Source organism: Natator depressus, chromosome 5 (genome assembly GCF_965152275.1).
Source record: "Natator depressus isolate rNatDep1 chromosome 5, rNatDep2.hap1, whole genome shotgun sequence".
Lineage (NCBI taxonomy): Eukaryota > Metazoa > Chordata > Testudines > Cheloniidae > Natator > Natator depressus.
This window is the reverse complement of record NC_134238.1, coordinates 4,512,206-4,539,670: the sequence shown is the minus strand read 5'-3', so window position 1 is coordinate 4,539,670 and position 27,465 is coordinate 4,512,206. Positions and strand designations below refer to the sequence as shown.

The following is a 27,465-nucleotide window of genomic DNA, read 5'->3' as shown; positions in this document are numbered from 1 at the left end:
CTCTGGAAATGATTCCTTACCTGACCCCACACCCCATTTATATCTGAACTTTCAAGATACCAAGCACCTCTCAAGATACCAAGCACCATAACTCCCTTGGAATCAGTGGGAGCTGAGAGCGTACAGTGCCTTGCACAGTCAGGCCATGTTTCCTATCCTTGCAAGGAGAGTGGGTCTTTTCCGTCTCTAAGTTCTATGAGCCTGTCGTCTTAGTTAAGAGTAACACTGGCAACCATTGTAATGAATGTCCGACAGAAGCAGCCAGGTCGGAGGGGGTAGACATACCACACACTAGAGCACAGAGGTAGGTGCTTATTTTCTGCAGAAGTCTGGCAGGGTTCTGCCCTGCCCCAGCCTGTTTTGCCTGCCAGTTGGAGAGAGAGTTTTTCCACTTGGCCTCAGCCAGGCATGTGTGGAGAAGGGTCTCTGAGAGGGAAGGAGAATGGGCTCTTCCTCCCCCTACTCCTGGCCGAGGGAGCAGTGGAGACGGAGCCTGCTAGAGCCAGCCTGGCTGAGATGCCAGGAGAGCCTGGGGAATGAGCTGCTCCATCTCTGCCTGACCTCTGCACTCTGTGATGGCCAGGGCCAGTGCTACAAGACTGCTTTGTTTCTTGTTTACAAGAACTGGAAGGAGCCTGCCAGGGGTATGGCCATGGACTCCTTCCAACAACCCAAATCTGAGGGAAACAGGAGTTTCTTAAAGAGGCAGATTTATAATTAGAGGCTGAAGCCTTAATGAGACAGCCTTTTCTTTGGGCATTTTGCCTTTCTCATATGAGCCTGATGCTACAGGCCTAGACCAGTCTCGCATACCCCATCAAACAACCTGGTAGGCCAAGACACCACTGACTCCCAAAACCGCCTTCCAAAGCGATGACTATGTTGTTCGTTTGATCAAAACTGTATCAGCTTCTGTCTAGACAGAATCTCCAAAAATATTCCCCTGAATATTAATTTTTCATGGGATTCAGACAGCCCTAGGTCAAGACTCTTGTTGATTAAAAGTCTGAGACATTAAGGGTCTTTCAAATCAATAACATGTGGTGAGAGTTGAATAAAGTAACTTCCCTCACCTTTCATAGAATCATAGAATATTGGGGTTGGAAGGGACCTCACGAGGTCATCTAGTCCAACCCCCTGCTCAAAGCAGGACCAATCCCCAACTAAATCATCCCAGCCAGGGCTTTGTCAAGCCTGACCTTAAAAATATCTAAGGAAGGAGATTCCACCACCTCCCTAGGTAACCCATTCCAGTGTTTCACAACCCTCCGAGTGAAAAAGTTTTTCCTAATATCCAACCTAAACCTCCCCCTTTCAAATTATCCAGGTCCTATTTGTCTCTTCACAGCAGAGTAACTTTCAAAAACAAACCAAATACAAATCCCCCTTATGAGTGAATGTAAAAAAGCATGAAGCATTGATACTGCATGTACCATTAAAGCAAATTCCAGCAATATAACAATATGTAGAACTAGCGGCTCAGTGACAGAGTATCTGTACACCATCATATTAGCAAAGTTCGGATGACACTGACTGATAAACTGAGGTAACCCAATGATGATCATGCTCCTGAATTTAGGAATATCTCTCTGGGGCAGGTGCTGTGTTTTTGGGTGGCCAGCGTCTAACACAATGGGACCTCAGTCAGGGTTTGAGCCTTAGGAGCTACTGCAATACGAATATTTAATAAGAATTAGTCTTGTCCCTTTTCTGATATGTGAAGATGCTGGAAGTGCAGAAAAGTTTGAGTATCCAAACGGTGAATGTGACTTTGTAAGAAACTGAGTTAAGCCTTGTAATTTTGATTAATTGGAGTCTTTGGAGTGCAAGAATTATATTCCCATAACACTTTAGCAAGCCTCCTGTTCTAATCTGAATGCATTCAGCATTTGTTATGGTAGTGATGTGCATTATGAGCCTTATTGGTGGCATACTGGGCCATATTTGCAAACATGGGATCCTAAATTGAACCTACAAAATATGCACACTTGTTACAAATACAGTTAAGTGTTTTGCACATGCAGACAAGAATGATGATGATTTTAGTTTCCATAGAAAGATCTCAGGTGTTAATGAAATAAGCCTTCCGGGGTGTGTGTGTGTGTGTGTGTGTGTGTGTACTATTATCCCAATTTTTCAGATGAGGAAACTGGTACTCAGAAGTCCGTTGAGTGACTATTCCAAGGATCTCACAGAAAGACCAAGGCAGTGTTGGGAGTGGAACCTAGTCCAGTGTGCTAAGCGATGCTGCCCTTTACCACATGCAGTTGGAGGCTTAGTGTGTGCAACACTTGGGCAAATGTTGCTTGCACAATGGCACATACACTTGTAAATTGGGGTTACAATGGCTGTTATCATAACTGAAGGTTCTAAATAAATTCAGCAATAGTCAATAGATGAAACATTGCATGGATTTAGTTACACTTCCTCATGAAAACAAATATATTTGCAGCTTTGCATCAGCGGAACAGAAATGGCCCCTGGCCCCTCTTTTTGAATGTCAACTTAAAAACCAGGACGTTAGCTGGTGTAATTCCAGTGGGCATTAGTTGTTTCGATAAGATGACGGAATATGAACGAATCTTTGGCCAGGGTAGTAACTTCAGGCACCCCCTGGGTACTAGGCAGAGCTCAGGGCTGAACGGCTCAGGGCCCACTGAGGGAGCGCGTGCAGCAGCAGTGTCACAGCTGCTTCGGAAAGGTGCAGCGTGTGCTCACCAGCACTGGGTCTGAGATGCCAGCAGGGTGGAGGAGGGCTGGCCATCCTTACTGGCCATCTTCCTTGCAGCCACATCATGCTGTTAGCCATGCTAGCTAGTGCTTGGGAGAGTGCTAGACTTGTCCTGTGTCCAGCTCCTGCACTGGTGCAATAGGGAGGAGGCACCCAGCAGCCTTTCGTTCACCCAGTGCAGGGGCTGGCACAATTTGGCCCTTTGTCTCAGAGTATGTGGAAATGACCAGACAGTGGGCACATTAACTTTGAAAGCCATAGGCGCTGACTCCGTGGGTGCCCCGAGGCTGGAGCACTCATGGGGAAAAAAAGGGGGTGCTCAGCACTCACCAGCCACAGCTGTTTGGTGGCACCCCCGATTAGCCGATTGGAGGTGCCGCCAAACAGCTGTTTGATGGCTGGGGGAGGGGCTTGGGGGAGAGCGGAGAGCAGCAAGTGAGCAGGGGCCTCAGGGAAGAGTGGAGCAGGGCCTCGGGGGAAGAGGGTGGAGCAAGGGCAGTGATTTGTGGGAGGGGGCAGAGCAGGGGCAGGATGAGGCAGAGCGAGGGCGGGGCCTTGGGGAAGGGATGGAGTGGAGGCGGGGCATTGGGGCAGAGGCGGGGTGGAGTACCCCTGGGGGAAAAAAAAATCTCAGTGCCTATATTGGAAGCCAAAGCTCAGCCTGTCTGTTTAGGGGCTTGTCTTCACTTGAAATGCTACAGCAACACAGGGGCTCCACTGGAGTGCTTCAGTGTAGACATTACCTACACTGATGTGAGGGGTTCTCCCATCAGAGCAGGTAATCCACCTCTGTCGTCAACCTAGTGCTGCCTACACTGGGGGTGAGGTCGGCTTAACTCCACCGCCCAAGGGGTGTGGGTTTTCACACCCCTGCGCAACATAGTGAAGCCGACAATTTTCTAGTGTAGACTAGGCCTAGAAAAGTAGCAGCATAGAACTTCTGCACTTTGCAGCCTGTCGTTCACAAGATAGCTGCTGACCTGGAGTTGTTTGGCATTTATGGTCCATCTAACTGTGAAGTAGAATAGCTGATGAGAATGCCCGTGGGTAAACAGCCTCCCACGCAGATATCACTCAACTTGTGTTCAAAGGCTCTACCATGCCTGTCCTCAACGAGGACCTTGCCAGCAGGAACTGGCTGGCTGTCTCACTCATTCTTGCAGTGTCTAGCTTGTGTACATGCCAACATTGTACAATAGGTCTGCACGTTGCATTACAACCATGCGGGTACCTGTGGATTCTCGGGCTGCTGATGCCCATGGTGGGAACAAGGGCTTTGGGGGAAAATGTCCAGACGTGAAGCTCTGCCATGTGAAATGTGGTTGGGAGGGACCATCCAACCAGTGGTTTCTTGCAATGCTTTTTGTTTCGTGCAGACAGGCCCAAAGATCGACCACCTCTGAGGAAGGGCTATTTGTGAAGGACTTTCTTTTTGCTTTAAGTGATTCTTCTTCTTTACAACCCTCATATATTGGTGCCTTTGAACCGGTGCCCACAGCAGCAGTCACTGAAATCTAAAGTCCACCTCTGCCAGTGGCTCTGCTTTACCTGGGGTGGTAATCTCGCATTGCCGCTGCAGACCTCAGAGTGATCCCTTCATGTACTAAGCAGCTAGCAGTTCTATGTAATAATTCATCATTTTGTGATTTTGGCATCAGAGATCTAGTCACTGAGTCAGCGGTATGTGAATGTGTGTCAGCTCAAGGCGGCTAGAGCTGGTCCTGCCGTAGCGTTAAGGAGCTGGTGCTCTTGTTCAAATGATTCCTCCCTGTTTTAGCTTTTCGAATCCATGGACGTTTGGAAAGACAGCTTCTTTCTCCCGTGATGTCCAGACCTATCCCTAGCAGTAAAAGGATAACTAATTAGCAATATATCACATTTCTATAGCACTTTACAAACTGTACCTAATCTATCCTCACAATCCCCTGCAAGATGGGGGAGGGTGATTGTTCCTGTGGGTTTAGAGCCAACATCTTCAAACTTGTGGCCTTAAAGTTTACCCTAAATCCATATTTTGGAAACAAAATCACCTCCGCTGATCTTAAAGGTGCTGACTGCCAACAGCTGCCATTGACCTAACTGCAGGCACCTGTGTTTGAATATTTAGGCTTAGGTGATCCATTATTAAGTACTTCCCCCAAGACCACCCAGTGTACACAGCACAGCAGGGACTAAGACTGGTCCTTCAAACTTCCAATCCAGGGCTTGATCCTCTTGTTTAATAAATGATGAACCTGTCACTTCCTGATCATAATAAAACGTGGGAGCTGCCACACTCTGTTTAAAGGCACATTGATGGGGCAGGGAAGGGTTTCTGTACTAGTCAGTAGGAGCAAAGTGGATACCAAAGTGTCGTGCCAGCCAGGAATGCCCCAAAGCGCAGGAGAGTCTGAGTGCTGATCAATGGCAGGCTTGCTAGACCCAGATGTTTACAAATCAGAGGACAAGCCATAAGCTTTATTCCACCCAGAACTACTCCCAAACCCTGTTCCCAAGGCAAACAAGCCCATCTCTCCATGTGCATTATGGCACCATAGCTTACCTTACCTGATCACTCTTGTTACATGTGTATGGTAACACCCATTGTTTCATGTTCTCTGTGTATATAAATCTCCCCACTGTATTTTCGACTGCATGCATCCGATGAAGTGAGCTGTAGCTCATGAAAGCTTATGCTCAAATAAATTTGTTAGTCTCTAAGGTGCCACAAGTCCTCCTTTTCTTTTTGCGGATACAGACTAACATGGCTGCTACTCTGAAACCATAGCTCCTGTCACTAAAAGAGCCGGGATTGGATGGTTATGACCCTGCTCTCACACACACACTCAGATAATAACACTGACTTGGATGGATTTGTCGCAGTGTATCCAGCAAGGCAGAAATTTCAAGTCTGAGCTAAAATGCGTGGCTGCTCAAACCACCTTTTAAAAATTCCAGCGCATTCCCATTCGGGTTAACTTCGCTGACGGAGCTAGAATCGTGGTAGAGAGTTGGAAATTGTGACACTCAGAAGGGCTTAGTATTCCATGCCAAAGGAGGGAAACATGTTTTAAATGAAGCTTAGATCCGATAGAAAAGGTCACAACTCCTGCCCCCCTAGAGAAGCTGCTCGGGGGTGCCTCCAGGGTGGAGAACCACCCTTCTAGAGCAGCCAAATGATTCTTATTGCCGATCCCTGGTTCCTTTCCAGTGTTCAAAATCCTATTCAAGCCAGTTTCTGGACATCTTTGATGCTCACCACATGGCTGTTGACGCAGTGAGCTGGAATCCCTACCACATGAAAGTCTTCATTTCCTGCAGCTCTGACTGGACTGTCAAGATCTGGGACCACACCATAAAGTAAGTCTTGCTGTGTCCTGGCCTTGGCAGCTGGAGAGTGTGATTTATGCTCTCACAATATAAACATGCAGCATGCAGCTAGCTTTGTCTGCCAAAATCTATGGTTACAGTTTCACCATTAAGTGGATTTATTGCTTATTATTCTCTCTTATCCTCCTCGTTTGCTTTTTCCTGAGCGTAGCCGTTCCTTCAGTAATAAGAGCAGGTACAGCCCTGGATTGCTGCCTGTGTAAGTGTATCTAGGACGAGGGTGAAATGCCCTGCAGTCCATGATTTAAAAACTTTAACAGAGCTACACCAGGTACCAGCCCTCTGGCTTGGATCCAGGCCACACAGGTCAAAACAGGGCACTGCAGTTCAAGGTGACTGCCCTGATGTTTCAAAGCCCTGCATGGCATTGGACCCAGCTACCTGAGAGATCCGCTCTTCCTCTGCAACCAGGACCTCTCATCACAGCTGTGTCCCACTGGAGGAATGATACTGTTAGCCAACCTTCACGGGAGCCAAACAGAGACTAGCAAACTCGCTATAGGCAGAGATGACTGACCACTAATCTCACCTCGTTCAAACATTCACTCAAACTTTCCCATAATAGCTCCCTCATTCTCTCAAACAGAAAATCCCCTAACCCTGCTTCTTGGCAGCACGGGAGAGAGAAGGAGGGCACTGTCAGCTGTGAACTCCTGCGGGGTTGTCATCTGTGACAATCCAGTGCAACATGGATGAGGGCTCAGCTGCTCTGACCAGCACAGGCTGCCTGGGGTATAGCATCAGAGTGTTTCATCTTGAAAGTCTTCTTCAGGAGTGACATGTAATTGGACAAGATCTTCTTCACCCTGGGCCTTTCTTTGCAGGACCCCGATGTTCATCTTTGACCTGAATTCTGCTGTGGGGGACGTTGCCTGGGCCCCTTACTCCTCCACTATCTTTGCTGCAGTCACCACAGACGGGAAGGTAAGAGGCTTTAGTTTAACGGGGAGGGGATTAAGGAATCTAATGTCCTGGACAGAGACGTGGCAGCACAGCTGACAGCAGCTGGCCGGCTGCTGATGGGGTGAGCTGGGCGGCTTCCTTTGGGATTCTGAGGAGTCAGAATCTGGCCTGCGAGTTAGTCTGGGGGCTGGGGGCCTGGCATGGAAGGGGGCTGTGTCCAGGGAGAGGAGGAACATTTTGGTGGATATTGGCCCTGTGCAGCCTTAATCTGTCCCTTCCCACCCCCGACTCCATAGCACACTGGTGTCTTAAAGCAACAGTGCTGTAGAAGGCGGGGACAGCGACACTTCCCATCCTTTTCCAAGCACCTCAACTCCCTTTCCATAGCACGCTCACTCGGGCCAGAAATCTTTAGCAGACATCCAAGGTTTCTGCACAGCGGTGCAAACTCCTTAGCTGGTCTTAAACGGAAGCCAAGAGCCCTTTGGGGACATTAAGGATCAGCTGCATAACTCGATGTGGCCACGCCAAACTCATTGGGATAAAACTGGCATGTGAGTGTCTCTCTCTGTATACAACGTATACGGACTGACATGGACAGGAGGGGAGTTCCCTCGCCATTGCATGGCATTCCTAGCCCTCTCTGCTGGGTATTCAGTGGATGTGCAAGATCAGCATGGTGTATACTTCTTAGGGGACCAAACCCAGCCCCGGGCGTAAGCAATCGCAGCTCTATTGAAGCCAAGGACATTACGCCCTCTTAATCCAGGGATGAATGGAGCCCTTTGAGCACTGGGGATAATGCAGTGCAAGGTAAACCAGAGGGGTGAGCAGACTGCTTTCTTGTACACTGTCCTCTCAGTTACTTTTCCTGCTTTCTCTTACAGCCACTGGGCATGTAATTCACTCACTTTGAATCCTACTGAACGCCACATTGATACCAGTACACTGCCTCTTACGTCCTCTTCCTGACCAATTTCTAACCACCTCACACCCAGTTCTGTTCCCACTGAATTGAGCCCAGTGGCTTCCATGGGAGCCGCACTTACTTACACTAGATCTGAAACTGGCTCATTAACTAATCCTCACAGCAGTCCTGTGGGTAGATGCTATTATGCCCATTCTACAGATGGGAAAACCTCATACAGCTGTCATCAGATCATTATTGATCAGAGCTTCCAGGACACAGGGAAGCAATACAGTAAAGTTAACAACAACAAAAATCAATTATAGTCACGTGCCCAGAGCTGGCCAATGCAGCTTTGCTATAATGAAATGGTATGAAATTAGTATTTTTCCACATCCTGCTCAGGAGTGGATGTCTCCAAGAATAATGACTTGATAACAAAGTACTTAGAACAATCCTAATGTTGAGTTGATGGGAGATATATTTTTGCCCCAACCATCCATCTAGTCTCTTGTACAGTTAATTCAGTCTTGGCAGACTGCCTGCAACACTTAGCTAGCCATCATTCATTAGTGCTTCTATATTACTTTAAGACCCCATTGCTTTAAAGCTGTGGGCCAGATTCTCTGCTGGTGTCAGTTGGCAGAGTACTATAGAAAGTCAGTTGGGCTCCATCAGATTGCACCAGCAGAGAACTTGGCTCTATGATTTCTCGGCCGCTATCATCAAGTCGGCATTAGCAGTGATTTCATTGCAATTTAACCTTTCAATTGTAGAAGAAAAATCAATATCACTGATATATTGGTGAAGCCTAGAAGCCCTGCCACTGTACCAGCTGAGGCTGAGGACTTAGTACATCTCACAGGCTAGGCAATGTCAAATATAGTCCATACTGAAGCAGCTGCCAAGGAAAACCCAAGATGCTGTAGCCTTCAGGAAATGGTGCTGTTACTAAAGACCCCCTGGCCTTTTCCCCGAGAGGTGTGTGAGCCCCAGAGGCCTGGCCGCATTCCAGTCTGGGTACCTACTTCAGCCTGAATGCTGGCACAAACTGAATACACAGTGAATGCCTGTGAGGACAAAGCAGTGCTGTTTTGCCACGTGACCTTTAGCGACGAGATGTAGATGTCTCCGGATGACTGAAGCTGAGTGACAGAGATATGCCAAGGACAGTGTTCTAATAGGAAGAGAGTGCAACACCAGATCTTGGCTCTCTTCAGCTTCTTGTTCATGCTATCTCCAGAGGGGTTTAATCCTCACAGATTGTGTCAGATTCTCTGTCAGAGCCCTACCAGTTGGCCAGTTGTTCCTTATATTTAGCTACATGTTGGTGCCACAAGATCTTTCCATCAAACTTTCCCCTGCTGCCTGCTCATCCCCTGACCTGATGGATTCATTTCCCAGATCTCTGCAAATGTGACGATTTGAGTTATGCTGCTCAACTTCATGGCTGCGGGCTCGCTCCTGCCAGCACTTAGTCACCCAGACCATCCCACTGCAGTCAGTCAGTCAACTACTCATGCGATGGAGGGCTGCGGCATCAGGTTCCCAGGCAGGCAGGGCACAAACTACTGTCAGCTTTGTATCACTGCAATAAGCAATTTGAAAAACCCTGATCTCTGGAGCCTGCAGCTCTCGGGCACTGCAGTCTGCAGATTGTCCTCGTCTGAAACGGAATAAACGGCCAAGTGATTCGATCACAGATAGAATTAGAAAGTGTCTGTGGGGGAATAACACAGACTGGGTCGAGGTGGCTGGGTCACAGGCCAAGATGCTGTGATACAAGCGTAGGTAATGCTACGTTAACGCAAGCCGCCCCTCTGCAGAGCTCTTCCCCGACCAGTTACCTTCCCAGTGTAGGCCACCGTTCCAGCCCCCTCCCCCACCTATCACTTACCTCCTCTGTGTGGATCCCTGCCCCAGAAGTCAGGCACCTATAGTCAGCCACCTGCCTCTCCACTGCACTCAGACACCTACTTTAAATGCTGACCTGATCCTTGGTGACGCACGGTGCTGGTGGTAGGTGGAGGAGGAACCAGCCAGCCCAGCAGCCTTCTCTGTGAGGGGGAAGGAGAGGCCTTTCAGGTTAAGAGCCTTGTGCCAGGGTGCAGGGTCCCCAGTATACAAGGGGTTAACTCCAGTTCCCTTTGCCCCCCCCCCCCCCCCCCCAGGCACAGATGTTAGGGGATAGGCAATGAGCAGGAAGGGGGAGAATGCCTAGGGCCTGGCTCTCTACCAGCCTCAGGGAGAGGACTTGCAGCGGCCCAATCTCCAGGCAGCCTAGGACTCTGAGCACAGCTGAGCCACAGTAGGGCTGCTTGATTGACCACTCCACCTGACAGGCCAAGGAAGTCAGCAGTGACTGACCTCAGACTGCTCAATGCACATGCCTGCAGCTTCATTCCCAGCCTTCTTGCCCTGCTCCAGTCTGCTCCAGCCCTGCTTGGTTCCTGACTCTTGACTCTGGGTCTGAATCCTGCTTCTGGCTCTCACTCCTTGGGCATAGATACTGGCTTCCTGGCTCCCGCTCTGACCAGTAGGCCTGCCTGCTCACACCCTGATTTGTGACAATTGAGACTCTGGGTTGATCCATAGCCTCTTACTCTTTGCTTGTCTTACCCTGTGTGGTTTGCGTCTGTTCAGAATCTCCTGCAGGAGTGACCTCCCTGCTTGCTGCTGGGGTCGGATTGAGCTCAGTCAGCCAGCCAGCCAGCTTAAACCTACATTCATACCTAGTCTGTACAGACCATTTATTAGAGAAGCCGGATGCTCTTATTCCCCCCAGCACGCTGGGCCAGGCTTCCGCTGACACTGTACTGTATTTTGAAACATGCACTAGGCAAAAATTACAGCAGACACTTGGGGGATCCTTCTGTACCCGACGTAGAATGGGATTGTTATGTTATATTAGCAAATTTTGAGGTACTGTATTAGCATATAACATTGGTAGTAGATCACTGTACCATGATCCTGTACGGCAGCAAATAGTTACATTTGCAAATTATTAGTGTTAATATTTATTATCATCAAGCAAGTGCTAGGATGAGAGCCTGGCTGCCACATCCACCAACGCTTCACTGCCGGGGGCACGGGGACAGCCACTCTCCGCTTTCGGGGCAACGTGCCTCACGTGCTGCTTCCCCATCCACCGTGAGCTATCTTGGCCCGCAGTGTTAGGATGGCTTCGGGACCATACGGACATCCACAGCCTCTCCACACACATCTCTTCCCTGATACCCCATCCTCTTCTCTCCCCTGCCCCCCCCCCCGCCCCGATACCTCACTTGGTTCCCAACTGTCAAGAGCAGGATTTTGCTCTGAGGAAATGGTCTGTTCATGCCACATGTACAGACTCCATCCCCAGCCAAATGATCGCCAGCTCTGAGCCTAACGCTGCACTCTGTCCAACTGGCGCTTGTGCTTCTCAGCTGCATCTCAAGCTCTCAGCTTTGACCAGCTAATCAGGAAATTATATGCCTCCCTTATTAGCCAGGGCTGGTCTTGGTTTTATGAGCCTCTAGTAGATTTCTGTAATCCAGGTAGCACATCTGAGGGTTGGATTGGCAGCTAGGGGGCCGGGGTACATCTGGCTGGAGGAGCTAGTGATGAAGGAGACATAGGAGGTTGCTGGCAGGTGGGGGCAAGGGTACAGTCATGTGTCGTTTCTCGGTGCTTTCATGGCGGGTAGGATTTCCAAGGGAAGGTGCAGCACTTAGGGACCAGCATAAAGGCAGGAACCTAATTAATCTTACAAGGTGTATGTAGGTCGTGGCTGTGGGTAGGGGAGGCAATGGGTGCATGCAGTGAAGGGGATCTAACAGAGTGACACCCCCAAAAGTGCAGCCACGTTTGTGGGGCTGGGTATCTTTACTGCTTAGGTTGCAATCCAGCGTTGACTATTGCTGATATAAGTTAGCTTTACCGTAGCTCATTAATTACTGAATGGTCCAGGGCCCATTGCAAAATCCAATTACAGGGGCTTATTGCTTTATTGCAGTTCAAGGTAGTGATCTACAGGTAGTGACCAGGCTCTGCCTCAAATGATCACTCCTGATTGGTGTAGTTAGTGTGTATCTACTGTGAAAAAGATGTATTCAACCATACCAAAACAAGCAATGACAGCTTTGAAATATATTCCATGAATCACTCTTTGATCCTCTGGGCCCAATTTACCATTGCTCTGTGCCTGATCTTGCCATTTACATCAGAGCAAAGGGGAGGAAAATACTGCTCAGTCAGAATGTAGCATTTTCCAGAAGCTGGGACTGCCCAGCAGGAGATGGATCCCTCAATGAATTGCCCTGTTCTGTTCATTCCCTTGGAAACACCTGGCACTGGCCACTGTCAGAAGACAGGACATGGGTGTGACCCAATATGGCCGTTTTTATGTACTCTCTCTGATGTAAATGGTGACTCAACAAAGGTGGATCTGACCTTCTCTGTTCGTGCCATGCTCATCACGGTGGTGTGGCATCAGAGTCTCTCTTAATGTCAGTCAGTTTGGCACCATGGCCAAAATGTATTTTACAAAACGTGGCCTGTGGATCTTGTCATTCCGATTTGTCTTTGATGCGGTGACAAAGCAGAATTTCTGACCTGATGTGGGCCCCGAGGCTGTTCCACAGCCTAAAATCGAAAGTCGCTCTGCAAGCAGGGGAGCTGCAGGCTGAGGCCTTGTTAAATTAAGCAGCATTTTGAACTCCGTAACCTAAGTGAACCTTTGAGCGAATACAGCCTGGCCCTCTGGCACCACACTGAGGTGCTGCTTTTGAGGTGACTTCTGAAGTCAGCACCCTCCTGGGTTGTAAGGCCTGAAAGGACTTTTATTATCATCTACTGTGACCTCCTGTACAAAAGGCCAGAGAATGCCACCAGGGATTGTCGCATCAAGCCCAGTTGTCTAGTTAAACTAGGGCTTTGGTCTGTCTGTATCCATCTTTAGTCTCTTGTTTTATCCTTACATCGTAAGCTCCCTGGGGCAGGGACTGTCTCTTTGCTCTCTTTGTACAGCGCCTAGCACAGTGGGGACCTGGTACATGACTGGGGCTGCCAGGAGCTACGGTGATACAAATCATAAATACTAATACATTTAGAGAGACATCTGGTCTTGATGTAAAGACTCCAAATGATGGAGAATCTACCACATCCCTTGGTAGATTCAGTGTTTAATCGCTTCCAGACATTGGATCTCATTCTTCTTCTTCTTTGAGTAGCATCCCTATGGGTGGTCCACTCTAGGTGTATTTGCTTCCCTGTATCCTGTATCCTGGAAATTTTAGGTAGCCGTGTCCGTTTGGTCCACACATGCACTCTCCCCATCTCGTGCCCTGCCTCAGGGCTATATAGTGATGTGTGTGCAAACCGCCCTCGGTTTCTTCTCAGTCTCCTTTGGCCTGAGATGGAGTCTCAGCAGCGTTCGATTTGAGAATTCCTCATCCATATCTTACTTTCTGTTTTGAGTTAATAGTGCTAGTTCATAGAGTTTCCGTTAGTTAGTATTTATACTTGCTTTCTTTTCCTTTTTCTGCCTCAAATTTTTCCCTTTATTTTGTTTTTAGAATAGTCAACTCCCTGTCCTTAGTTAGTTCTTCCTTGTTTATTCCGGTATTGCAGGCATTTCATTTTTCTAAAGACTTACTCGTCTCAGAGACGTCTGATCCTCCCCTACTCGACACTGACACGATCTCGTTACCTGCCACATCTCAGTCCCCTGACATACATGCAGTCCCTCAGCATTCATGACTGCTCCATCTTTGTCAAGTGATGATGAAGATGATGATGACAATTTATCTTCAGTCTCTGTGGAAGGTTGCCCGTTCCAATACCAAGGAGCAAGTCATCCCGAAACCTCTACAGAACCAGTTTACCACCACGAGAGATTCAGCCCACCCAGTTGGCATAGACACCTTCGGTGTCCCCACCGATGCTTTTTGCACCACCTCAGTGGCCATACTGGGACCCATGAGCAGCCTATAGGTACCAATTCTTGAGGCCCCCTAGTGTCGCTCATTGGGATAGGGGAAGGCAATCTCCTTCAGCTTCTCTATCCAGACCTGCTGACCCACAAGAGGAGATGTTTTGGGGAACAGGAAGCAAGACTAGACAAAGAGATTACTCCAACAATTAACATCTCTTCATCCTCTTCTGATGAACCATTATGCCTCCCCTACCAATCCTGGCAGACAACGTCAAACAGTTTCAAGATCTCATTAAGAGAGTAGTAGATTCGCTACATATTCTGCTTGAAGAAGTGAAGGAGTCCCAATACAAGCTGCTTGACATCCTACATACTTCATCATCAGCTCACATTGTGCTCCCTATCAGACGTCAGCCACAATACCTCCCACATGCAAGAGAATGGACAAAAATATTATGTTCCCTGTAAGGACCTGGACTTTTTATTTTCCCACCCATCCTCAAAGGCCCTTGTCAACACTGTAAATGAATGTGGCAGAGAGCACCATGCTAAATTGACACCCTATGACAAGGACTGGAAATCACTGGATTTATTTGGCTTGGGGAACAGGAAGCGAGACTAGACAAAGAGATTACTCCAACAAGACGTCACCGAGATCCCAGCCTGCTCAATGGCCTTCTCCCCACTGGCATTATGAACCCGAACAGAAGAGACAATGACTACAGAATCGGAGAACAGCTTCCCCACAATCATCAACATCACAGCCGTCTGCATCTAAACACCAGTTCTGATGTGTTGGTCGAGGGCTAGAGTTACCACCCCCATTTTTATTTGCTGCAACAATCCAAACATCTCCACCCATTCAGCGACCACCTTACTCTTTTTTGTCAAAACTGGGAATGTATAACCACAAACAAGTGGGTATTGGAGATCATCTCCACAGGATATTCAATCCTTTTTATCTCCCTCCCCCTGCCCACCCTCCTTTCCTCTCCCTCTGCAGGGACCCTTCTCACAAGCACCTTTTACATCAGGAAACAAACTGTCTTCTGAACCTAGGTGCTATAGAACCAGTTCCCACTCCACACAGAGGAAAGGGCTTCTATTCCAAATACTTCCTGACATTGAAAAAGAACGGCGGTCTTAGACCCATTCTGGATCATTCAATAGATTCGCAAAGTTACAACGCTTCAAAATGGTTATTCTGGCAGCAATAATCCCATCTCTGGACCCGGGGGACTGGTTCTCGGCCCTCGATGGTTACTGTCATATCACAATCCACCCATCCCAAAGGAGGTTTCTGAGTTTCACTCTGGATCAAGATCACTTTCAATACAAGGTGCTCCCATTCGGAGTATTGTCAGCACCTAGAGTGTTCTTGAAGGTCCTTTCTGTGGTAGCACTGCACCGTCATAAACAAGAAATTTTGATATTCCTGTATCTAGAAAATTTTCTGCTCAAAGCACATTCTTTTGATGCCTTGAGAGCCACACAAAAGACTATGGACCTGGTCTTACAGCTGGGACTACAACTAAATGTCCAAAAGTCCACTTTAACTCCAGGACAACATTAGAATTTGTAGGGGCCTTCCTAGATGCAGTCTTCCTCCCCCCCGCACAGCTTCAACACCTTAGACAACTTAATCTCGACAGTCCAGACCTTGACCAGAAACTGTCTTCAACTACCAGGATACATGGCAGCAGGCACCTTTGTAATAAGTCACGCGAGACTCCTCAGGCGCTGCCATCAAGGGTGGCTGAGAACAGTATATGTACCAAGCAGCCGCAGCTTAAATAAACTTCTAATCATGCCTTCGATGGTCAAAACCCCCTTGACTGGTGGAAAGATCCTCACAATGTCTGTGCAGGGGTTCCCATCACTCAACCACCCCCAATGTTAATATTGATGACAGACACATCTGTATTGGGATGGGGCGCCCACTTGGACACCCACACTGTTCAAGGCAAATGGTCCCCTTTCAAATCCACACTGCATATCAACTTACTAGCGCTCAGAGCAGTCAGGAATACCACTGATCAGAGACAAGCATATAGAGATTATGATAGACAACATCTCATGTATGTTTTACATACATCTCCAGGGAGGAGCAAGATCACCTTCCCTTTGTGCCGAGGCAGCAAACTCTGGAATTGGGGCATTCACCACCACATCAGCGTCTCAGCAGCCTACCTCCCGGGCATACAGAACACTACAGCGGACACTCTCAGCAGAAACTTTTCCCAGGATCACAAATGGAAATAGAAATATGCTGTGGAGAATGGAGAGGCCTATGTTGGGGATTCCCAAAGATAGATTTATTTGCCACTGCCAGAAACAAGAAATGCTCCCAGTTCTGCTCCTGCGTGGGCCTGGTTCATTACTGTTTAGGAGACACCTTTCTCCTATACTGGAACACAGGTCACCTCTATGCCTTTCCTCCAATTCCTCTAATATCAAAGGTCCTGCTCAAGATAAGAAAAGAAAGAGCCAGGGTTATTCTTATAGTTTCCACGTGACCAAGACAATGTGATTTCCGTTACTTAGTCAACTGGCGATTTGTCTGCTAATCACTCTTCAGCCCACTCTTCATCTTCTCTCTCAGGATGCTAGCCAGATCTGTCACCCCAATCTACAGGTTCTCCAACTCAAGGAGTGACTCCTCGATGTTTCCAAAGCTTAGAAATTACCCACTCTGAGGATGTAAAGGCGATGCTGCTACATAGCAGGAAACAAACTACTTGTCATGTGTATATTCAAAAGTGGAAGAGATTCCAGCTCTAGTGTGACTCAAGACCTATTACACTTACATCCTCTCCAGTACTGCTTCTGCTAGACTACATCCTAGAACTAAAAACATCAGGATTATCTCTAAGCTTCGTAAAGGTGTATCCTGCAGCCATCACTGCCTTCCATCATAAGATAGACGGTTACTCTTGTCAAGGTTCCTTCCCCACTCTGAACTCTAGGGTACAGATGTGGGGACCTGCATGAAAGACCCCCTGAGCTTATTCTTACCAGCTTAGGTTAAAAACTTCCCCAAGGTACAAACTTTGCCTTGGCCTTGAACAGTATGCTGCCACCACCAAGCGATTTAAACAAAGAACAGGGAAAGAGCCCACTTGGAGACGTCTTCCCTCAAAGTATCCCCCCAAGCCTTACACCCCCTTTCTTGGGGAAGGCTTGATAATAATATCCTCACCAATTGGTACAGGTAAACACAGACCCAAACCCTTGGATCTTAAGAACAATGAAAAATCAAGCAGGTTCTTAAAAGAAGAATTTTATTGGAAGAAAAGGTAAAAGAATCACCTCTGTAAAATCAGGATGGTAAATACTTTACAGGGTAATCAGATTCAAAACATAGAGAATCCCTTTAGGCAAAACCTTAAGTTACAAAAAGACACAAAAACAGGAATACACATTCCCTCCAGCACAGCAAATTTTACAAGCCATTAAACAAAAGAAAATCTAATGCATTTTCTAGCTAGATTACTTACTACCTTTACAGGAGTTGGAAGGCTTGCATCCTTGATCTGTTCCCGGCAAAGGTCTCACACAGACAGACAAAACCCTTTGTCCCCCCCATTCCAGATTTGAAAGAATCTTGTCCCCTCATTGGCCATTTGGGGTCAGGTGCCAGCGGGGTTACCTTAGCTTCTTAACCCTTTACATGTGAAAGGATTTTGCCTCTGGCCAGGAGGGATTTTATAGCACTGTATACAGAAAGGTGGTTACCCTTCCCTTTATATTTATAACAACTCTGTTTTCACTTATCCTACAACAAGAAGTTTTCTCAAGGGTGTGGGTAACCTCTTCCCACAAATCAGATGCCCTACACAGGCATGGGACCTCAATCTTGTCCTCAAGTGCCTTACAAGGCCTCCCTTCAAACCCATTGGCCACCTGTTCTCTTCTACACCTCTCTATGAAAACCAAATTCCTAGTGGCCATTACCTCTGCTTGGAGAGTAGGAGAGAGAAGGGCTCTAATGGTGTACCCTCCCCCCACTTTACAATCTTTTTAAAAGACAGGGTTACATTACAACCACATCCCAAATTCCTACCAAGAATATCTTCAGAATTCCACATAAATTAGCTTATCCACCTCCCTGCTTTCTTTCCCAAACTGCACTAGGACAAACAGGAGGCAACATTACTCACGATGTTAGGAGAGCACTAGCCTTCTATTTGGATAGGACTCCTCAGCCTTTCAGAAAATCTCCCAGACTATTTCTCTCCATTGCAGACAGATCTAAGGGATCCCCAGTCTCTAAACAAAGAGGACTGGAGGATTGTAGTCTAGTCATCCTAACTTCAATACCTGGAGACATACTGGAAAAACTATTAACAATCAATTTGTAAGCACTTAGAGGATAATAGGGTGATAAGGAATAGCCAGCATGGATTTACCAAGAACAAACCATGCAGGACCAACCTAATTTCCTTCTTTGACAGGGTTGCTGGGTTAGTGGATTATGGGACGGCTGTAGACATGATGTGTCTTCATTTTAGTAAGGCTTTTGACACAGTTCTACAGGACATAAGCAAACTAGGGAAATGAAGTCTAGCTGAAATTATCTGAAAGGTAGGTGCATAAATCTATGAAAGACCATTCTCAAAGAGAACAGGAGTACCTGTGGCACCTTAGAGACTAACAAATTTATTAGAGCATAAGCTTTCATGGGCTACAGCCCACTTCATCGGATGCATAGAATGGAACATATAGTAAGATTATATATATATACACATACAGATAAGTTGGAAGTTACCATACAAACTGTGAGAGGCTAATTAGTTAAGATGAGCTATTATCAGCAGGAGAAAAAAACTTTTGTAGTGATAATCAAGATGGCCCATTTAGACAGTTAGCATTCTCAAAGAGTAATTACCAATGGTTCACTGTCATACTAGGGGGCCATATCTTGTGGGCCCCTCAGGGTCTGTCCTGGTTCCAGTACCAGTTATTATTTTCATTAAAGTCTTGGAAAATGGAGGGGCAAGTATGTGTGTAAAATTTTCAGATGACACCAAGCTGGGAAGGGCTACAAGCATTTTGGAGACCAGGATTTGAATTCAAAACAACCTTGACAAATTGGAGAATCTTTCTGAAAGCAACAAGATTACATTCAATAAAGACAAGTGGAAAGTACTACACTCAGGAAGGAAAAATCAAAAACACAGCTACACAGTGGGGAATAACTGGCTGGGTGGTAGTACTGCTGAAAAGACTTGGAGGGTTACAGTGGATCACAAATTAAGCTCTGGGCCAATAATTTGATGCAGTTGCAGAAAAGGCTAATATCATTCTGGGGCATATTAACGGGAGCGTAGTATCGGGAAGTAATTGTCCCGCTCTACTTGGCACTGGTGAGCCCTCAGCTGGAGTACACTTTAGGAAAGATGCGGAGAAACTGGAGAGGGTCCCCAGGAGAGCAACAAAAATGACAAAAGATTTAGAGAAACTGACCTATGAGGAAAGGTTAAAAAAACTGGTGGTGTAGTCTTGAGAAAAGACTGAGTGGGGTCCTGATAACAGTCTTCAAATATGGTAAGTGCTGTTATGAAGAGGACAGTGATCAATTGTTCTCCGTGTCCCCTGAAGGCAGGACAAGAAGGAATGGGCTTAATCTGCAGCAGGGAAGATTTCGATTAGATATTAGGAATAACCTTCTAACTCTAAGGGTAGTTAAGCTCTGGAATGGGCTTCCAAGGGAGGCTGTGGAATCCCCACCATTGGAGGTTTTTAAGAACAGGTTTCACAAACACCTGTGTCAGGGATGATCTAGGTTTACTTGGTCCTGCCTCAGCTCAGAGGCTAGGCTGGATGACTTCTCAAGGCCCCTTTCAGCCCTATATTTCTATGGTTAACTCCCTCAGAATCTCCTTTGAAGCTGCTAGTGCTGCCAATACTGAAGCGTAGCCATCCATATGGGTGACTCCTGGCTCCACAAAACTATGGGGCCCCTTCCCCATGTCCCCATTGATTTTCCAGGATATGTGCAATTAGAAGGCCCCATCCCCTGCCTTTACTATGAAGCACACTGCCTTGATAGAGCACAGTGTGCTTTAGGCATTGCTAAATCATGGCTTGCTTTTTCTTTTAACCTTTTGTATTTCACATCAGTGTAGTAGAGCTTTTACAGGTCATGTTTTCAAGGTTTACTTTGCAACAATGAGCACCAGACTCTATTTATAAAATAAAAGCTGAGATTTTGCTGTAATCACATGACTCCTGGACCTTTAAGAAAAACACAAAATATTGTGAGATTTGTGATAGATCAGGAGAGTTGGCAACCCAGCTGTGTCATAGACAGCACCTCAGTTAATTAAAACAGAAAGAACTTTAAAAAAGCAAGTTTGCATTTTCTGTGGTTTGGACTGTGAAAATAGACTACTCAAGTGTTTCCCTTTTGTTTGTAGTCAGTTTCTAGGTCATGAGACTTAGAAAATTACCTATCTTCGGCGCAGGGGGTCAGAAATAGTGGAAGGGAAGGCTTGTGTTGAAAAACAAACAAGATTGTTTGCAGTGGAATTCAAATAAAATAAAAATTATCCCAGAGAGAGACACATTCAGGCTAACATTGTGTTAACTCTAGCTCCTAAATCAGTACTTCGGTGTCTAAATAAATGACCCGACTTTCAAAAGTGCTGAGCAGCCAGCAACTCTTATTGATGTTAGTTTCTGTCGAATTGTCTCACAAGTTGAGTGAACTCAGTTCCTTTTGTTTTTCCTCATCAGTTTTCTAGGTGTGATGATTTGGGGGCTCTGTCTATGTACAACTTGCGAGTTCTGGTTGACTCTATAAATTATTGTCTTTGAATACCTCAGCGGGAGGTGGAGTCAGATGTCTGCTCTTAGACTGGTGTCCTGATCCTCCCACACCAGGGACAATGGAAAATCTTTAACATGAACTGCTCCCATTAACATGGAAGTACCGTCAGACAATGGGCTTCAGATGAAGTCTAGGGAAGCCGGTATGACCACATCTGTCTGCAGGGGTGGGAGGCTGGAAAAAGGCAAATATAGTGCCCATCTTTAAAAAAGGGAAGAAGGAGAATCTGGGGAACCACAGACCGGTCAGCCTCACCTCAGTCCCTGGAAAAATCATGGAGCAGGTCCTCAAGGAATCAATTTTGAAGCACTTGGAAGAGAGGAAGGTGACCAGGAACAGTCAACATGGATTCACCACCCAGGGCAAGTCATGCCTGACCATGATTGCCTTCTATGATGAGATAACTGGCTCTGTGGATATGGGGAAAGTGGTGGACGTGACATACCTTCACTTTAGCAAAGCTTTTGGTGTGGTCTCCCACAGTATTCTTGCCAGCAAGTTAAAAAAGTATGGATTAGATTAATGGACTATAAGGTGAATAGAAAGCTGTCTAGATTGTCAGGCTAAATGGATAGTGATCAATGGCTTGATGTCTAGTTGGCAGCCAGTATCAGGCGGAGTGCCCCAGGGGTCTGTCCCTGGGCTGGTTTTGTTCAACATCTTCATTAATGATCTGGTTGATGGGATGGATTGCACCCTCAGCAAGTTAGCAGATGACACTAAACTGGGAGGAGTGGTAGATATGCTGGAGGGTAGGGATAGGGTCCATAGTGACCTAGACAAATTGGAGGATTGGGCCAAAAGAAATCTGATGAGGTTCAACAAGGACAAGTGCAGAGTCCTGCACTTAGGACGGAAGAATCCCATGCACCACAACAGGCTGGGGACCAACTGGCTAAGCGGCAGTTCTGCAGAAAAGGACCTGGGGATTACAGTGGACGAGAAGCTGGATATGAGTCAACAGTGTGCCCTTGTTGCCAAGAAGGCTGACGGCATATAGGGCTGCATTAGTAGGAGCATTGCCAGCAGATCGAGAGAAGTGATTATTCCCCTCTATTTGGCACTAGTGAGGCCACATCTGGATTATTGCATCCAGTTTTGGGCCCCCATTACAGAAGGGATGTGGACAAATTGGAGAGAGTCCAGCGGAGGGCAACGAAAATGATTAGGGGGCTGGGGCACATGACTTACGAGGAGAGGCTGAGGGAACTGGGCTTATTTAGTCTGCAGAAAAGAAGAGTGAGGGGGATTTGATAGCAGCTTTCAAATCCCCCCTCAGCAGCTACCTGAAAGGGGGTTCCAAAGAGGATGGCGCTCAGCTGTTCTCAGTGGTGGCAGATGACAGAACAAGGAGCAATAGTCTCAAGTTGCAGTGGGGGAGGTCTAGGTTGGATATTAGGAAACACTATTTCACTAGGAGGGTGGTGAAACACTGGAATGGGTTACCTTGGGAAGTGGTGGAATCTCCATCCTTAGAGGTTTTTAAGGCCCGGCTTGACAAAGCCCTGGCTGGGATGATTTAGTTGGTGGTGGTTCTGCTTTGAGCAGGGGGTTGGACTAGATGACCTCCTGAGGTCCTTTCCAACCCTGATATTCTATGATTAAGGTCTGGGAAAGGTACTCACAGTGTCATAGCTAAGTATAAGGTCAAATAGCTAGTTTAGCATAAGTAGTTAGCACGTATTTCAAGGGACCATTCAAGGTAAAGTGGCCCGTTAACACCTCATTTCTGTATCAAAGCAGGTTCTCTCTGGGTATTTGGGTGGCAGAACGTGCTTCACTACAGAAATAAAAACCCCTCCAACTGCACACCCCTAGTTGTCACCTGTCACCCCACACTAGTACCCATGTGAGGTATCATCAAACAACTACAACCCGTATTCAATGGGGATCCCATCCTGAAAAATCTCTCCTGAGCCCCCTCTTCTAGCCTGCAACCAAGCCCCCCCCAACCTCTCCGAGCTTACTGCCAGAAGCAAGCTCCCTACAGACCAACTCAAAGCGGTGCCAGACCCTGCCAAAACAACAGATGCAGACATAGCTCCACTACTACAGTGATCAACACCCCCCACAACACGCCTTTCAAGAACCATGGGTCCTACGCACGCCCATCACAACACATGGTGCACCTCGTCTAGTGCACTAAATGACCCAATAACAGCTGTGGGTGAAACCAGACAATCACTACACTCTTGAATGAACTCACACAGGAAAACAAGACAAAAACAACTTATCGCATGTGGGTGAGCACTTTTCACAAAGCGATCCCTCTGCATCTGACCTCTCAGTCCCCATCCTCAAAGGAAACCTGCACACCACCTTCAAAAGATGAGCCTGGAAGCTTTAAATTCATAACTTGGCTAGACACTAAAAATCATGGTTTTAATAAAAACATTGGATTTATGGCTTATTACAACAATCCGTAATCCACTTAAACTCCCTTTTTGTCCTGTATTTAGCTGTGACACTGAGTACCTTTCCCAGATCTGAAGAAGAGCTCTGTAGCTCGAAAGCTTGTCTCTCTCACCAATGGAAGTTGGTCCAGTAAAATATATTACCTCTCCCACCTTGTCTCTCCAATATCCTGGGACCACCACAGCAACAGCAACACTGCACACACTAGTTGTGTTGCATTTCTTTTGCAAGGTAACTGCATTTCAGTTTGTGCTTATTTTCTATGAAGAGCCCACAATGGTTCCTTTTAAACAGACATGTGGACTGACATTTTTATTTTAAATCTGAACTCTGCAACTCACTTGTATTTCCAGATCTTCAGCTCAGTTGTGCCCATGCTATGTCACACTGCAGATGAACATTGGGGTGGAGATACTAATGTGATTAGCACTTGAAATACAACTAGCTAGAGGTCATTTGCAGCTTTAGGTTACAGATAATAGAACCCTGGCCGAGGAAATCTGAGGGCTTGTCTAGATGACCAAATAGTGCACAGCAAGCTGGGGTGTAAATCTACCCTGCACTAACCTGCTGTGCCCTGTGTGTCTGTGTGGACACGGCTGCTGCACACTATCGGTTCCCAAGTGCACTTTGATCTACTCCTGTTTCAAAGCAGGAGCTTTTAGTGCACGGCAGCAGTGTTCACAGGGACAGTTAGTGTGCGGCAGGTGAGCGTAGAGTAGGTTTACACCCTAGCTTGCTGTGCACTATTTGACGAGAAACACTCCTAGGTTGGATGAGAGATGTGCTTACGGTGCAGAATGTGGTTCTGGATTTCAGTTTAGAAGACACTGACATTCAGGAAAGCCTGGATCTGGGGGTTTGGCTCAGATCATTGCAAGGATAGTGGCCAGTTGCAAAGTTCAAAGCTTTACTGGGTTTGGATTTCAATCTCCCCAGTGTTCAGCAGTGTTTGGATCTGGGGTTTTGCTGCAGGCCCATCTTGAACTTTTACTTTAAAAAAAAATACCTGAAATTTCCCATTTTGAGAATTATTTGTGGAGGGTCCAGCAGAACATAAATATCTCACCCACTAACTGGGAGCTCACCGGCAGGGTCACAGAGCTCAAGAGGTGGCCTGGTTTTGATGTAGTTCAAGGAAAACTATTTTAAAACCCAATTTTGACTTGCAATAAATTAGCCTAAATCTGCCAAAATAAACCACAAACCCTGAGTCTAGACAAGCAAGAAACACGCATAAGAATCCATTTCGCAAGCTGGATAAAATTTCAGTATTTGAGAATTCCACTAGGAGCAGCAGAACAGATGGAAACATATTGCAAAAAATCATCTAGAGATTCTTCCAACCTTGCTGAAGGTTTAATTGCAAAAGAAGATTAAGATGCACCTGTCACTCTCACAACTTAACATTAGAAAGAAAACTAAATGGAAAATAATGATGTAACCTTTAAGAGGTTAGTCTGTTAGCAGCCCATGCCCTCTAGATAATCTCCAAGAGAAAAAAGCAAAGACTGAGCAATTCCCTGGTCGCATTGAAAAGCAGTGGAGAAATCTCATTTAAAAAAATAAATAATTAATTAAGCCCCAACAACCCAAAACCTGGATCTTGGAACAAGTGAAGCAATGTAGTTCATTAAGGGCAAGGATATTTGCTTTCATGTTTTTCAGAGTAACAGCCGTGTTAGTCTGTATTCGTAAAAAGAAAAGGAGTACTTGTGGCACCTTAGAGACTAACCAGTTTATTTGAGCATGAGCTTTCGTGAGCTACAGCTCACTTCATCGGATGCATAGCATATCGTGGAAACTGCAGAAGACATTATATACACACAGAGACCATGAAACAAAACTTCCTCCCACCCATTACCAGCAAGAGAGTGGGGTGGGAGGAAGTTTTGTTTCATGGTCTCTGTGTGTATATAATGTCTTCTGCAGTTTCCACGATATGCTATGCATCCGACGAAGTGAGCTGTAGCTCACGAAAGCTCATGCTCAAATAAACTGGTTAGTCTCTAAGGTGCCACAAGTACTCCTTTTCTTTTTTCTTTTCATGTTTTTGTGGCTTAGCTACTTCCTGACGCTAATGCAGTGAAGGCACAGTGGTATTACACCTGTCTCCTGTAAATAATGATGGCCTCAAGATAAATGGCATCCTACTGCATATGCTTTGCAAAGAACACTTCTTATGCTGATGCTCCCAGGGCATTTTTCCCCATTACTAAAGGTATTGACCTTTCAAGATATGAAATATTTTAAACGACACAATCTTCTGAAAATCAACTAATACTTCCTGACACTTTACAAGCGAGTTTGCCCTTTTCTGCCTTTGTAAACATACTTTACTGAACAATTATTTTGTGTAACAAATCTCAAAGATCAGGTTCCTTGTGTATCTTACAGTGAAGCATTCCCTGAGATGCTGATAGGCGGGGTTTATAATCCATTATGGTGCCTGTCCTTTCCTGGGCCTGGTGATGAATACTGGCTTTAGCTGGCATGTGTATTTATTTTGGAAACCATTTTAAGGCAGCTGTTACCCACTTAAGATTAATCAGAGGCAAACACTGGTGTCTGTGATTAAAGGTATGAAGGGTTTATCAGGTTATGGTTTCAGAGGCTTTCTAGCTTTGCAAACATTTACTGGGTGTGTTAGACCCAATCCTGCAACTGCTACTCATGCAAGTATCACATTGGGCTTGATTCTGAAAGGTAACAAGCAAGCTCAACTCTCATTCACTTCAGTATATGTTGGTGCTCAGCACTGCTTGTGGGAGAGAATGTGGCAGGCTGGGATGCTCTATGCTCTAGGACTTATTTGGGGGCAGTTCTCTGGCCTGTGTTATACAGGAGGTCAGACTAGATAATCACAGTGATCCCTTCTGGCCTTGGGATCTATGACTCTGTATATATGTCTTGTACACATCTTCCTGCATGGTGCTGAATGTTTACACTGGAAAGAGCAAAGTCAGTCCAAAATGCTGCTGCCAAAAATTATCCTTCCCTTTACACATCCTGCATTCTGAATCCATTGATTGGCTCCCCATCACCCTACGTGCCAAGTTCAAAGCCCTGCACCTTTCGTCTTTGGCCTATAGCTTTGATCTTGAACCCTGGAAAAGTCTTGATGTCCTCATTCGTTTTGATCTCCCCTTCTGCCTTAGTGCTTTTTCTGTACTGCCTATCACAGTGTGTATGTCCTCCCCATTCTGCTCAACCCACCACCACACTCTCTTCAGTCAAATCATTCAGTCAAGCTTAACTTCAGTACCTGGAATGATAAGGGAGCAAATAATTAAGCAATCAATTTGCAAACACCTAGGAGATAATAAGGTGATAAACAACAGAATGGATTTGTCAAGAACAAATTATGCCAACCCACTCTAACAGCTTTTTTCGACAGGGTAACAAGCCTTGTGGATGGGGGGAAGCAGTAGATGTGGTATATCTTGACTTCAGTAAAGTTTTTGATGCTGTCTCATATGACCTTCTCATAAACAAACTAGGGAAATGCGACCTAGATGGAGCTACTATAAGCTGGGTGCATAACTGGTTGGAAAACCGTGCCCAGAGCGTCGTTATCGGTGGTTCACAGTCAAGCTGGACAGGCCTATCGAGTGGGGTCCCGCAGGGCCTGGTCCTGGGTCTAGTTCTATTCAATATAGGGCCCAGCACATTTTTGGGGTGTGAAAATAGTAACAAATAAAGGGCTCTGTCCTCCTGCTGCACCTGCCCCCTGGCACGTTTGGCCCATGTCCCTGGCAGCCAGGCCTGGGCGGGGAGAGGGATGAAGCTTGCTGAGCGTGGCCGCTCTGGTTCGCTGCTCTGTGCATGGTGGCTGCCTGTGAGAGCCCGGCTGGGGAGGTGGTGGCGGAACGCCCCCACTGCCCCCTGCCAGGGCCCGGTTGCCAGGAACAGGGGCCGAGGAAGCCGGACCCCCCCACCTTTCTCCCCTGGCACATTTTCTGGAGCGGCCACCCTCAGCCGGCATGAGAAGCAGCTCCATCCTGCTCCCTGCCCGTGCCCGGCTGCCATGGAGAGTGGCCGAGCGAGCCGGAAATGTGCCAGGGGAGGCATAGCGGGAGAAGGACAGAGCCCCCCTTCAGGCTGAGGCGGGGAGAGCATGACGGCCCCAGGTTGGGTGCAGGCTGGGGGGTTGCTGGGGAAGATGCCAGGAGCAGGTTCCCTGGCCTCTGTTAAGCTGGAGGTAGGGGCATTGCCCACATCCTGTGCCTTCCCTTCTGAGGTGTTCGCGAGCTCCAGGGAGACATTGGTGCTGTGAGTCTCCCTGGGCCCCCAGGCAGGCCCAGAGGCACGTGCTCCCCACTCCTGTGGCCCCAGCCCCCCAGGAGCTGGTGGGATTGGTGGCCCTGGCCCAGGGAGGTGGGGCTGGAAGT

General features: G+C 47.0%; 1 protein-coding gene across 1 annotated transcript in view; it reads left to right on the top strand.

The window, feature by feature from the left end:
• Nucleotides 1–27,465, top strand: part of DNAI1 (dynein axonemal intermediate chain 1) — a 263,518-nt gene that overhangs the window by 135,217 nt on the left and 100,836 nt on the right. Inside the window, exons 17-18 of the mRNA XM_074952263.1 lie at nt 5,922–6,070; nt 6,925–7,024. Coding sequence (XP_074808364.1) covers nt 5,922–6,070; nt 6,925–7,024 — 249 coding nt within the window. The remainder of the gene's footprint in view (nt 1–5,921; nt 6,071–6,924; nt 7,025–27,465) is intronic.